The 15,209-nt window shown below is 38.2% G+C and overlaps 1 protein-coding gene across 2 annotated transcripts in view; it reads right to left on the bottom strand.

Annotated features, from left to right (window-relative positions):
• The window catches only part of SUZ12 (SUZ12 polycomb repressive complex 2 subunit), a 51,145-nt gene extending 36,390 nt beyond the window's left edge, over nt 1-14,755 (bottom strand). The window contains exons 1-4 of one of the 2 annotated variants that reach the window (XM_066363777.1): nt 14,229-14,755; nt 11,972-12,018; nt 11,818-11,882; nt 7,152-7,220 (exon numbers count right to left, since the gene is read on the bottom strand). In XM_066363777.1, the coding sequence (XP_066219874.1) occupies nt 7,152-7,220; nt 11,818-11,882; nt 11,972-12,018; nt 14,229-14,520 (473 nt within the window). In that variant the 5' untranslated portion in view covers nt 14,521-14,755. The remainder of the gene's footprint in view (nt 1-7,151; nt 7,221-11,817; nt 11,883-11,971; nt 12,019-14,228) is intronic. The other variant, XM_066363778.1, reaches the window with a different exon arrangement.
• Between the last annotated feature and the right edge of the window lie 454 nt (nt 14,756-15,209).

Raw genomic sequence — 15,209 nt, 5'->3', positions numbered from 1 at the left:
TAGATACAGACATTCCAAGTTTGAATTTTGGCTCCAGTTACTGTGACCTGATATGTATAAAACAAGAAACGATATCTCAGGATTGAGGCTTGCATAAAACCGCTTCTACAAAAAACACATCACCAACCATTCCAAAACTTAATGATCAGAGCTTAATTCCCTTTATAAACACCTAATTTCCTTTATACACAGTTCTTTGATAAGAGTATTTACCACTTATTTGTCACTATTTTTTACACACAGGTTGTCTTGCAAGAATCATTTTTATTGTATTAGTGTCCCTAGAACCTAGCAGTGTCTTACCATTCCACAACAAGGCAAGAAATTGAGACTAAGGTTTTAAAAACTTTTATAGAAATTTGGTATTACCATAACATCCAAGCATGTGTACAGTATATTTACAAAAGTATCCATCTACAAAAGATTGGGGATTAAAAACAAATAGAAAGTTCCTTCACCACAGAGGGTTTGAGACAGTTTAAAGTGGTACATTATGAGTTAAATGAGATAGCAAGGACATTCAGTAATCAATATACCATTTTCTTTGAGAAAAGACATTCTAAATTTCAATTAACCAACTTAAAAAGTAACTCTGAGAATGTAATTTGCTATGCACACTTTCTCTTCCTCCTCTCCCTCCTAACACTCAACATTGGGATTAAAATGTAACAATGAGGCCGAGCTGATCCCTTTCACAGGTGGTTTCATCCAAGGAAAAAGGCCAGTTTTCTTCCCCTTCCAGACTTACCCTCTTCCCTCTCTTACCGCTACTGTACTACCATCTTAATTAGATAAACTGGATCAGAAAAATGGAAGGGAAAGAAAGATGTATGGTCCAGCATATTTGATTTCAGGCTGCACAGGATCTAGCTAAGATAATCAGTATTAAGGTATTAGAATATGATATGTTTCCTGTCTGTATTTTCTGAGGAAGCAAGCAACATGACAATAGGAAACTAGATGAGCAACTTGAAAATCTGGGCTAAGATTCCAAGCATAAGTACCTGACAATTCTAAAGTAGTCTGTAGGATGAGGTTAATGGACATTTAAATTCATATGGGATTAACATTTTGAGATGAGATTCACACAGGAAACTCAAATTTTAAAAATAGCCAAATCCCACAGAAGGACCAAAGTTGCTATGCTGGAAAGAGACCCAGATTAGTGCCCCTTGTTTGTACACTTCAATCTAACAGTGGCAGGTATATAGTTGCATTTCTAGGGTCAAGACTGTATTACCTCATAACAGGATAAGTTTGATAACCTATTCTGCATCTACATTGTTAGATGTTAAGTTACCCAATTTTTCTTATACATTTAATGCATAATGTATAAAGCTCAGGAATTGGTGACTACTCCAAGCCCACTGTTTTGGAATCTGGTGTTTCTTTTGAGGTTGAGACACAAGAGTGAGCAGATCAAGTTGAATGAAGGGAGGGAATCTATTATACATAAATCAATTACTTTCTAGAAGCAGTACAGAAAAAAACAGAAATAACTGTCAACCACAATATTGTAAAAGAATAAGATATGCTCAGTGGAGACTTATAAAGCACATTTGAGAAATAGGTATGTAAAAAGAAATTTATGGTACAGGTTCTGAAAAAGGAACAAATAAACTTCAGGTGTGAAAAGATATTGATTTGAAAACAACTAGAAAATGTACAGTCAAGACAGTATTATTATTTTCTTAGGATAAAGACCAACATCCTTAAATAGCCTACAAGGCTCTACATTATCTGGCCAAGGCCATCTGTTCTAGCCTCTTCTAATGTTCCTCTGTCAGCTACCCTGGCCTCAAATGACATATGTATAATATTCCCTTTATCTAGAATCAGCTATTTGCTCATCCTCTCACCCCATTTTACTCCTATATTATCTTTCAAAGTTCAGCTCATCTTTTCTGAAAAACCCTTCCTAACCATCACTATTCCCAAAGCAAACATCTCAAATAAGAAGTGGTTCTCCTGCTCTATACACTTAGTTTCATTATACTTTTCTTTACCAGCACTTATTTTATAATTATAGTTATGATACAATTATGTTGTCTTTCCCCCAAAATGCCAATAGTCTTCATAAAGGTTGGGTCTCAGCTATTATGTTCACCATTTATATCCCCTAGGACTTTAGCATAGTGTCTGGGACATGGTACCCTAAGTAAATGGAAATCCCAGAAAAAAAAAAAAGATATGGGCCCTGTTATAGTAAAAAAAGATGCTTAGAAAAGATTGGTAATTTTAAAGCTTGGGTTGTAAAACTACAAAAAACGATAAAAGGTACTTAACTTTATTAACCTACTAAAAAGAGGCTTGAAAATAACCTCCGTAAAAGCCATAGTTCAGCCTGACCAGGCGGTAGCGCAGTAGACAGAGTGTCAGACTGGGACGAGAGAGACCCAGGTTTGAAACCCCAAGGTCGCTGGCTTAAGCAAAGGGTCACTTGCTCTGCTGTAGCCTTCCAGTTAAAGCACATCTAAGAAAGCAATTAATGAACTGAAGTGCTCCAATAAAAAATGGATGCTTCTCATCTCTCTCCCTTCCTGTCTGTCCCTATCTATCCCTCTCTCTCTCTGTCAAAAAAAAAAAAAAAAAAAAAAAAAAAAAAAAAAAGCTGTAGTTCAGATATCTTTTGAGGAGATTTCTCCAGCTATTAACAGTGGACCAGAAATGAAACATGATTAAGGAGAAAAGACAAGAGATATTCTGCTTCTCATCTGGCCTCAGAAAATACTTTTGGAAGCCACTCCAATTTGGAAATCTTTTCATGCTGACCCTCCAGTTAGTAGAAATGCACACTTAGATGTCAAGAGTTATAACTAGTAATTCCAAAATTGGTAGGATTAATAACACATGAGACCCCTGGGGATCCTGCTAAGACAGAAAACTCCGAAATACCAGAGATTTGTTCCAGTAAGCCGCAGTGGTTGTTTAAAACCCAAAATAATTTAAAAACCCACAATAAATTGGAATGCCAAAAACAAGAGCTAGAGAGAATTAGAAGGCATTCTAAAAAGAAAATACAAATATTTTAATTATAATTACACCAAAAAAGCAAGGGGAAACATAAGTAAAAACTTGGAAGACTAAAGGTAAGACCACTATAAATTTCTAAAATTTGCTCAATGCTGTGGTTTCCGGAAACCCTTTTTAGAAAAGAAACATTTTCATGGCTGGTAGGCTTTTTAATTGAGTTCTAAGGTTACAGAAATTCTGGTCTATTGTCATGAACTGACCAACACCTTAAAGAACTACAAACCATGAAATGTTCATGTTTTTCTTTTTCCTTAAGTGAGAAGTGGGGAGGCAGAGACAGACAACTGGACCCAGAATCCATCCAGCAAGCCCCTACTGGCGGAGCTCTGCCCATCTGAATGTTGTTCCATTGGGTAACTGAGCTTTTATATTCTAGCACCTGAGGCAAGGTCATGGAGCCATCCTCAATGCCAAAGGCGAACTTGTTACAACTGAGCCATGGCTGCAGGAGGGGAAGAGAGAGATAGAAAGGAGAAAGGAGGGGTGGAGAAGCAGATAGGCGCTTCTCCAGTGTGCCCTGACCAGGAATCTAACGTGGGACCTCCACACACCGGGCCAATGCTCTACCACTGAGCCAACTGGCCAGAGCTGTGTTTTTATTTTTTCTATCGGCTCCTTCTCCTAAATAAGTTTCTGCCACAATCTGTGACTAGTAAGACAACTGTATATCTACAGTAGAAAGTACATTAAAAAATCCTGGAACACGAACTTCACTTTGCACAGATAATGCTGAGAATTTGATTTGGTTTATAAGTCACTACAAATGGAATAAATAGGTCAGGCTTTTGATTATTCTAATTTTAGGCTGTAGTACTATGGTATTTTTGTGTATCTTGACATTCCTCTGGAACTTTGGAGCTTTTTTGTGTTTCTTGATAGTCCCCAAGAACTTTGCAGCATGAAATACATTGGGTTTGGGGGTAGAGCTATGACAACTTGGTAAGTGCTGAAAGAACATAAGTTATAGTAGAAGACTCCCAGACTACAGCTTTGTTGAACAGATCCAGGATTCAATTAAACTGAATAAGATTTCTATATCTAAAATGATACAGAACAAAAATATAGACAGAAAAGATACTTTTTAATATGAGGTTTAAGATTTTAACTTCTAGTAATTAAAGTCATGGAACAACAAAGATTTATTTTGTTCTCTTGTAATAGATGCTTGTAAAATTTTATAGTGCTGGCATTACATAGTGGTTTCTAGGAAATTTCTTACAATCTTATGTGATAATTTGAGTAAACAATAGGATTTTACCTAATTAGAGATGAGAAATACATTGAAGACATTTAATAATAGTATGGAGGTAAACTTTAAGCAATTTCCCAATTTGTTTTAGTGACTCTGAGAGCACCACTAAGACATTCATAATGATCTTGGCGGAGGGGGGCATTGAAACACCTACTATATTAACTCAGTACCCTCCTTAGCCTCAAGTGCCCTGTTGGGTATTAAGCATGGTAAACTCCAACACAAGAATTAGGTTAAAAAAATATATCTTAAGAGGTTGAAATGTCCAATTCACTGGTTCCAGCAGGATCATAAAGATTTTAAAAAGTTCTTTTTCACAATTACAAGCAGGAATTCTATGCAAACCTCTGATGTTTCTATGAGTTGGTTAACAGCACCTCTGTTACAGTACAGGTCTAGTTTTTTTGAACCCATTGGGTCAAAAGGAACAAAATTATTGAGTGCTCTTTTCAGAAAGAAGCGACCAGTATGTTCTATCTTCCTCACAACACACCCTCAAACGCAAGCTCTGTAGTATTTATCAAAGAGACAGTAGCCGAGTTTAGCAGTGATGAAGGTATAGAACCTCAGTAGGGAAGATGAAGAAAAGGATTAAATTTTCTTCTTCTTGGTGCAGTCTTCCTTCTCACATGAACCCTGAAAGACCCGGCAGGCAAACTATTAAGGTGTTCAGTGTTCAGGAGATAAGAAGCAGAGAGGTAAGAACACAATTTACACTTTAAAAAGGCCCTGAGGATTTCAAGAGCTTTGTCCAGGGTAAGTGGTCAGACAAGGATCTGGAATAGAAATTCAAGCAAAGAATAGAGTACATATACTGAAAATATTCTTAGTCTTGTATTGTACGGTACTCCCTTGGCAGGTATACACTATGTAAAAATCTGTGATCTTAGCTTCTAGAACACACTATCAAAACTTATTTATAGTCTCGGCTGTATCAGGCTCCGTTGGTTAGAGTATCATCCCAGAGCACAGAGCTTGCTGGTCCAATTCCCAGTCAGGGCACAGACAGGAACAGATTGATGTTTCTGTCTCTCTCTCTATGCTTCTCTCTCTAAAATCAATACAATAAACATTAAAATCTGAAGAAAAAAAAGTCTTTTAAATTTGCCTGGCCTGTGGTGGCACAGTGAATAAAGCACTGACCTGGGACACTGAGGTCGCTGATTCAAAACTCTGGGCTTGCCTGGTCAAGGCACATACAGGAAGCAACTACTACGAGTTCATGCTTCCCACTTCTCCCTACCACTTACTTTCCCTCTCTCCTCTCTCTAAAAATCAATAAATAGTATCTTAAACATATATATCTGTGTGCCGTATATATGTAAATGTGTGTGTGTGTGTGTGTGTGTGTGTGTGTGTATGTGTATACATATAAACTTATTTCAAGTCAGAAGTGCCTAGATACAGAAATAGAAATTACACTTCAGGCCCTGGCCAGTTGGCCCAGTAGATTGAGCATCACAGCCTGGTGTGCAAATGTCCCAGGTATGATTCCCAGTCAGAGTACACATGAGAAGCGACCATCTGCTTCTCTTCCCTCTTCCTCTCCCCCTTTTTTCCCTTTCCCCTTTTTGCAGCCAGTGGCTCAACTGGTTTGTGTCTCAGCCCCGGGTGCTGAGGATAGCTCAGTTGGTCTAAGTACGGCAGCCTCAGGTGCTAAAAATAGCTCAGTGGATTTGAGCATCAGCCCCAGACAGGGGTTGCTGGGTGGATCCCAGTTGGGGCACATGCAGGAGTCTGTCCCACTATCTTCCCTCCTCTCACTTAAAAAAAAAAAAAAAATAGAATTACACTTCAGTCCTACAAGATTGCAGGATATAAAATAAAAAATGTAACTTTATAACTTGAGTAACAAAATAATCTAATCTCAAAAGCCAAACTAATATCCAAAAGCCAAACTTTAAATATAAGCATCTGCAAAAATGACATCTTACACCAGTCACTAAAATGAGAAACCATACATGAAGCACTACTGAGTCAGCATATGTAGCCTTTCTAAATTGGTAAGATATGATTTAAAGCTTCAAAAGAAAAAGAAAAATCCACTGTGGCAATTTTTCAACTCCATTTTTAAAAAATTTATTATTTTTAGTTTTGCATTTTCCCTAAAAGTAGTCAATGAATAAATATCACGTAAGTTCCTGTTTGTCTTGAGAATATTCAACTTTCTTTAGTTTACATATTAAAGAATAAATAGACGCATACTGTCTAGCCTACGCAGGTATTAGGCTAGTTAGGACATTTAGGAAATTAGTTCTGGGTATCACATTTGAAAACATACAGTAAGTAGATTCTGCCCAAAAGATCAAATTTATAAAACTATCATGTGATAAACATATTTCAAATATAAAATAAAGTTAGAAATATTTTGCCTGAAAGATGTAAACAAGAGAAAAAACAAAACAGAAAAAAAGAGAGCCTCTCTTCAGATTTGAGGGTTAGCACTTGGAAGAGATATAATGTTGTGTAGCACCTGGCATAGCACCTAGCATATAGTAAGTTTATCATAAATATGAGTCTCCATCCCTCCATAGATGATACAAGATTATACAGCAACTGCAGAAATTACAGAAACTTGAATTCAAAATGTAAGAAACTGGCAATAGAGATAATTAATAATGAAAACAGCTGCCTTAGAAAACAGTGAGTTTCAGCATTGGAGGTACTAGAGATGAGGCTTAAGAATTATCTGCCAGGGAAGATACAAAGGAAGTAATTCCTGATTTGTGGAAGAGTTTGGACCAAGTGACATCTAAGGTTCTTTCTAACTCCTTATGATATTGAGATGATCACTAGAGAAATGATCGCTCTCATTTTCCTCTTTCCTCAAGTATGTCACTTAATGTATACTGATAGGTTATCTTACCTATGAGATTCTTGCTCTCCTTTCATTTTCTCTACTTTTGATAACATATCATCAACTTTAAATGTTTTCCTGGAAGAAACAGATAAACAAAATAATCACTTCTCAACTGGGAAAAACAAACAGATTATACTTTATTGTCACTATAATAGGCAAGTTGGAAATCTGATTTTTATTATTTTTAATAAGATAAATTATGGATGGTTAGCCATAACAATGAATACTACTGAGACAGTGTATATTATAGTACAGCAGACAAGCCCTCAAGTCCCATCTCAAATGCTACTTTTTCCATGAAACCTTTTGTAATTATTCCCAAACCAGAGTGATTTCTCCTTATCAATGGCACTTGGTTTATATTTAATATTTAGTTTCCTAAATGTGAAACTTGCATATATATTGATTTCTCCTGCTATAAGTTCCTGATAGACAGAGACTGCTTTTTTTCAAGGAAAGTCACATATACTTGGTTGGTATTCAAGCATCTGTTGGACTGAGCCAAACAAATGCAAATTATGTGTATTTTGAAATATTTATCTTTATTAAGTAACCTGACAAATATGTGCTAGCACTATCACATAAAAATGATTATTCTGTAGAAAAACTAGTAATCAAAACATCAACAAAGATTATTAGCAATGGCTGAAGTTAACAATACGCCATGTTAAAGAGATGGTTATCATCATGAAAAATTTTTGAAATTAAGAGGGCACACCCATCAAGTCATATTATTACTCTCATTTAACTTGACCAGTTTAAAAGTAATTTTTCCACAAACTAGAAACTTAAGAATAACCCATCTTTCCAAGCAATTTAAGAATGAATAGATTCTAAAAGAAGCCTAATCTTAGTTCTTAAGTTAGTCTATTAAAAATCAAGATCCACATATAATATGTTAATTGGAAACACGTATTTCTTTATACTCATACACTCTCTTCAAATTTAGGACTTGAAAAGCTTAATGTATTCCACATTAATACTCTGTAAAGCTTGAATTCAGATACTAGAAATTACTAGTATGCTCATTCCTCAAAGCCAGCTATTGTACTCAACTGCTAAAATAAAAATTATCAGTAGAGAAATAGTAATATAAATGTGTTGCAGTAAAATACTGATAGGAAGAGCAGAATTGATACAATCTATATTTCAAGGTTATAAATAGCCTCCATTAACAAAAGCCTCCATTAACAAAAGATCTTTTTTCAAAAAAGCTTCTCTCTTTACCTTTAGAGTTACTAAAAACTTTAATAATAAAATTTCATCCAATAGAGCATAGTAAGAAGTACTTTGCGAAGGAGGGCAATACATTTTCAATTTTCACAGATAAGAGAGAAGAAAGAAGAAAAATGTAAGATTCCTTTAGGCTAGTCACAAAGAACTTTCAGTATAAACACTAAAATGTACTACTGAGAAGGGTTGTAAAACTACTAAAAACTTTTAAGAACATTTATCTTTATGTAATAATTAAGATGAAATCCTGTCTGTTGGAAGAAAAGATAAGACTAAGTCACAAGGTTCACCTCTTCCAAAATTACGGAGTTCTGCCAAGGAGAACTAAATATCAACAACCATTTCAAACAGGTAAGATAAAGACAACCCATCCATCCTTAGGAAAAACAAGTAACAAAAAGCAATTATACAAAAGCAGCCCCATCCCCCAACACTGACTATTTCTGTTCTTTAGAAAGGTGCCACTACCATAGCTCAGATTTAACAACAGAAATAGTCATCAAAAAGTCATTTAAAAAGGAGAATATTTTTAAATTCAATAAATTTTGGGGGGAGAATTCAAAACCAGCTCACATAAGACTATAAAATAGATTCAATAAAAGATGTCCCGCTTCTCACTGGTATTTCCATTTTGTCAGAGTAATGTTAGCCTATAGAGCAGGGGTCCCCAAACATTTTACACAGGGGGCCAGTTCACTGTCCCTCAGACCATTCGAGGGCCGGACTATAAAATAAACTATGAATAAATCCCTATGCACACTGCACATACCTTATTTTAAAGTAAAAAACAAAATGGGAACAAATACAATATTTAAAATAAATAACAAGTAAATTTAAATCAACAAACTGACCAGTATTTCAATGGGAACTATGGGCCTGCTTTTAGCTAATGAGATGGTCAATGTGCTCCTCTCATTGACCACCAATGAAAGAGGTGCCCCTTCCAGAAGTGCGGGGGGGGGGGGGGGGGGCGGATAAATGGCCTCAGGGGGCCGCATGCGGCCCACGGGCTGTAGTTTGGGGACCCCTGCTATAGAGTTTGAATACATTTATGAAGTGAGACTAAAAGACAAGGTTAGTTTTAAAAACATTTTGAGCAAACAGTATACTAAAAGCAATTTTATAAAAGGAGTTCCAAAACAGTTTAAACAAAGAACACAGTTACTGAACTAAACTCCAATGTCAAAGCCACCAACTACCTTGAATAAGACAACACTCATTTGAAAATATAAACTGTGGTGTAATTTTTTAAAAATTAGTCTTAATGTCTTATATAGGCCAGGGATAGAACAAATGAATTAGGTGATTCCTATAGGATTTTTTCCCTATAATGCATTTTTTGTATGGAAATAAACTAAGTGGAATTTATGTTTGTTGGCTGGCAAACTGTTTCAATACTCCCTCAAAAGATAATTTTTTTTACCTAAAAGGCAGTAAGTTAAAAAAATTAGTTTCTACTACCAAGCTTTTAAAATTGCCTCCACGTATTAGCAGATAACAAACATATCCCAGGAGACAAATAGTCTAACAAACATGATAGGAAAACGATGAATTTAGGCTTCACATGAATACAATGTTTTTATCCATTTATTGATTAGCTCAAATTTATTTTGAAAAAACTTTGAACGCTTTTAAATATAAATCAGGCAGCAACCTAGATGATAACTCAGGTAATCTTCCATATTAACAATACTACAGGAAAAAGTTAACCACTACTTAATCCAGCCTACTGTCCATTTTTACACAGCCCACAAACTAAGAAAGGTTTTTACAGATAAACATTTGCCACTGATTTGATTACAAAGAACACTAACTCTAAAACCCGATTAGGATAATGTTATCTCCCCAAACCCCACAAAATATGAGATTCTCACACTGCTCACTAGGCCTATATTTCAAAACCCTGTACTAAATTCAAATTATTTTGAATTTCACCAATAAAAAAATCTGCAGACATTTGTTTTCTCTCTTTTTGTGTAAGTACCACATCCTACCTAATATCCTCAATTCTGCCTCCTGGACCACAAAGTCTAAAGTATGTATCTACTATCTGGTCCTTTACAGGAAAACTCTGTATAGGCATAAATCAAATAATGAAGTAGATAGGTAAAGAGCTGATAAATTAAATTCTGTTGCCTAATCTGCCACCCTCTTCCTAATTATTTAAGTGCTTAGTAAACTTCAACTATTAAAAGAAATGCTCTCTCTCTCTAGATTCAGAAACATTACCAGAAGACAAATAGTTTTAACATTTCAATCCTTTAAAATCCATCTAGTTGTATCTACAAAGCTAAAGCATGTTTTGCTCTAGAAAACATGCTTACTTAGTAAACAGTAGGAAATCTCCACCGAGTTTAGTTTAAAAGTCTACTGGGATAGTTTAATTGTTTCACCAAGTCAAGACAACAATACCAAATGCTTAGTAAAAATGTTATCTCCTTTAAATTAGAAGTTGTTCACTTGAAATACTCAATAAATAACCCTCATGAAGGACCAGAAACTAGCATTACCTAATAATATATGGTTAAATATTAAATATTACAAAGCAAATATAAGCTCTGACACTTCTGGACTCCACTTAGACTAAATGATTAAGAATTCTTGCCTTTTTAAGAACATTCATCCTACTGACATCAAAGTACTTCTCCTTTAGTAAGACCACCATCAAAGATATAAAATGAGACTTTCTGAACCTGTCATTACAGAAGCAAATTCTTTATTGTTAAAACCTGTAAGAAGGCCTAACCAGGGAGTGGCATAGTGGATTAAAGCATTGGCCTGGTACGTTTAGGACTCAGGTTCTAAACCCCAAGATCACCAGCTTGAGCACTGGCTTATCCAGCTTGAGTGCGGGTCACAGGCTTGTGTGTGGGATCATTGACATGATCACAAGGTGGCTGGCTTGAAGCCCAAGTCCACTGGCTTGAGCAAGGGATCACTGGCTTGGCCGGAGGTACCCGGTCAAGGTACATATGAGAAAGCAATCAATGAACAACTAAGGTGCTGCAATGAAGAACTGATGCTTCTCATCTCTCTCCTTTCCTGTCTGTCCCTGTCTGTCCCTCTTCTCTCTCTCACTAAAAAAAAAAAAAAAAAAAAAAAAAAAAATATATATATATATATATATATAATATTAAAAAGTTAACTGTTAAGTTTATGTATCAAAGATAGTTCCCCTAAGCCCTCTGGTAAATATTTAAATCCTCAACTTCTACTGAACTTGAAAAATAACTAGTAGCACAGAGTGAAAACGTAAGTCAGTAAAATCATTGCATTCACTTAAACTACTACATCATTTCTATTAGAAAAAAACTGGTAATAAATTGGCATTTACTAAAATGATCACTCTTTCACCTAAGTTTTTATATTTAATCTTTAATTAGAAATAGTACTTTAAAACATGGTTTGATTAACTTGAAATAAGACTCATAAAATGTACCTTTTGATGTTTGTTCTGGAGTTTCGATGGGACATGTAAGTAAGAGTTCTGTGCAAAAATATTGGCTATAAGAAAAGTTTTAAAAATATTAAAATTACACAGGTAAAATTCTAAGAAAAAAAAGTAACACTGATGAATTTTGTTGATGACTTACCGCAATAAGATTTCGAGTTCGAAGAAATCTATAGATCTGCGTTGGTTCTAGGTAACAGAAAACAAAATCCAAACATTACCTAAATTTATTTATTCCTCAATTTGTCAAGAAAATACCAACCCACTCCATGTTATAACCAATATAAACATAACCACCTGTTATAAAAAATCATGTACTAAATATTTACATCACGAAAATTAGTAAGCATGGTAAAAGATAGTGGACTTATGGCATACATTCACAAAATTAGTCTACATTTACTATAAGATGTTCAACAATCTCATTCTTAGGTCCTGCATTTCTTAGCTACTTTTTAAACTAGTTTGTAGAACTGAAGAGAACTAGTTACATTCATTTAATTTAGCTAATTTATTTATATCTCATCTTCTTCCAAAAAGCAACTGGAATGAAAATAGCTGGATTCAGCAAAAGATCTAATTATTTACTGATGCCAAATAAATGTGTAATTCCCACTTCTTAATTGGTCTTTGAAAAAATTTATAGTAGTAAGCTGAAACAGAATAAAACTCCTACATGTCCTAATACAGATATAATTAAAGTATTATCGAAAGAAATCTCACACACAAACTGTAGTTTTCAATTTTTCAATGAACATTTCTAGTTTTAGCTCAAGTTTTCATCTACCTTACCCAATGTAAATACTAACTCAACATTTATTTTTAAAGTAATAGATTCCCAAAATCTCTTTAATACTGAGTGTAGTTAAAATTTAATGGTATAAAAGACTTAGATTAAACAGAAAATGTTTTATATACAACACCATATCAAATACATTGCAGACCTATTAGTACCACATTTCTTTAAATAAAGCAGTATCAAAATTAACTAAACATGATTATTAAATACATCAAAGGTATTAAAGAAGCAAGTACTTAATGACAGTTCGCTTCTCCATGGTAGACTCAACAGAAAGCAAAAAAACTAAACTTTCTTGGAGAACTTGTCTTCTCATAACACTTAGAAATAATTTTTCAAATATCGACTTAACCTTTATTTTGCTCCAAATAAAGGTATTTTAAAAGGGTACAAACGTGTTTGTCATTACTACACTTCAGTTCAGTACCATATTTCCAATTTAAATCCTCTTCAGATTTTTAAAAATATATTAAGCAAAAGTAAAAATACTGTGAATCTCTCTCAAGCAGGTCCAATATTCGCTTCAATAAAAATCGAAATTCTCTGTACTAAATTCCAATTAGAATTTCATGAAGCACTAATGAGGGAATGAAAGAAGGGTATTACACAATGTAATACGTCTTTCCAAGCACAGCTGATACCATGCCCTTAACATATGCCACGGAAAAATTGTAAATAAAGACATTCCGCGGTAGAGCCGAGTTTATTCAAGTTTCTGTAAGATATTCAGTATTAAAGATCATCCAAGCGATAACATCCACGCAAAAGCAAAAGGGGAAACCAACCAGGATATAATATTCATGAAAGAACAGTTGAAATTATTTATTTTTTAAAATGAATTCTATTGTTTGTCTCTGCCACTCTGTCCCCCTTTCCAAATTAAGTCGTAGTTCTGCCCTCAAAACAGACCTTAACACAGAAATGGACGTAAGAAAATGTGCCGGAATCCAGACAAGCACCACCGGGCAGATTCCCGAGATCGACTGCAAGACAGTCCACTGCTTAAACACTCCCCGTCTCAGTCTGCGTGTCCACGAAATGGGCGGAGGGGTTTGAAAGGTTTAAAGCATCACAAGGTGCCATGTTAACAGGCAGCAAGCACCAAGTTGGTGCGAAGGCATTTCAGGCTCCCGACAATCAGGTCGGTTTTTACCGCATTCTTCCCTTCCCAGGCTGCATGTGCTCCTCCAAACCTCCCACCGAGAGCCCCGGACTTCTGGAGAGCGAGGGGCAGGGGCGAAGCCCGAGCGGGTCCCGCGCGCCGCCCGCAGCTCCGAGCCCGTGCGGCTCTCCAGCCCGACTGGAAGCTCAGCCGCACGAAGCCCGCTCCGCCCGCGAGGCCCCGCGGCGAGCCTCCCGTGGAACCCTCCGGGCGCCCGGACCCTCACCTGGACTTCCCAGTCCACTTTGCCCACTGAGCCGAGACTTCGGGCCCCGGGAGCCGCCGTCCCTGACCCGGGAACAGCTCCCTCCACAATTTCTCCCTCCACTCCCAAATCAAGTCCGCTGCCGGCGAGAAAGGGGGCCCGGCATGAGTGTCCTGTCCCCCGAATGCTGGAAGAGTGGGCATTTCTGCCCTCCAAGCCTCAAACGCACTCACTCTCAAAGGCCTGAAGGAAAAGCTCGTGGTCAGCCTGGACGTGCTCCATTTTCGGCTTCTTCACCGGCAACACCGCAGCCCCCGCCGCTGCCGCCGCCGCCGCCGCCGCGGAGGAGGAGGAGGAGGAGGAGGCCGAGTAACTGCCGCCGCCTCCACAGCCCCCGCCACCAGATTTGCCGCCCGACGCCGTCGCCGCCGCCACCGCCGCCGAACCCCCGAAGCCGCCTCCCCCGGACCCCGCGCTGGGCCCCGAGCCGCCCCCTCCCCCACCGCCGTGCTTCTGAGGCGCCATCGCGGTTCCTGCCTCCTCCCCCGCCAGCTACCCGCCGGGCGGCCCCGGAGAGTAAGCGCCTGCAATACCAACCGCTCGCCCCAGTAGGCTCCGGCGGACCGAGGGGGGAAGGAGGAGACAGGGGAGGAGAGGGGAAGGGAAGGGAGGAGGAGAGGAGGGAAGGAGGGAGGAAAAAAAAAAAAAAAGTGTCTCCTCCTGAGAGCCCTGCTCCGCTCGGGAGGCCGCTCACCCTAGCCTGGCCTGGCTCCACCCACTTCCCCGCCCGGCGTCCTGATTGGCCGGCGGGAGCGCGCGCCGCCCGACCGCCTAGCTCGTTGGCCCGCGGATTTCCCCGTCAGTCACGCGGAGGCGCTTCTCGCGGAGGCGCGGCTTGGTTGGCCCGTGCGCGCTGCCGATCGCGGGCCCGGCCGCCTCTTTGAACTGAATTCGCGGGAAAATTAGGGGTCGGAGCGGCCTTCCTGCTGGCCCCGGTGCATTCTGGGGAGAGAGGGACCCAGCGAGCTGCTTAGGGAGCCGTTTCTCGCCTTATGAGCGTCGTCAGTCACCGCCCCCAGGGGGTACAGGACTCCTGACGAGAGGCGGGCCTCTGAGGAACTGGGGGTGAGGGGCCTGTTAAATGAAGTGAGATCCATTACTGACCATCGAGTCTCTAACTTCCCTGGAAGGGGCCTGCCTGGGGTGTTGGTCGG

Source organism: Saccopteryx leptura, chromosome 2 (genome assembly GCF_036850995.1).
Source record: "Saccopteryx leptura isolate mSacLep1 chromosome 2, mSacLep1_pri_phased_curated, whole genome shotgun sequence".
In the NCBI taxonomy this organism is placed as follows: Eukaryota; Metazoa; Chordata; class Mammalia; order Chiroptera; family Emballonuridae; genus Saccopteryx; species Saccopteryx leptura.
The sequence above is the reverse complement of the archived record's forward strand: the minus strand, read 5'-3'. Positions and strand labels throughout refer to the sequence as shown.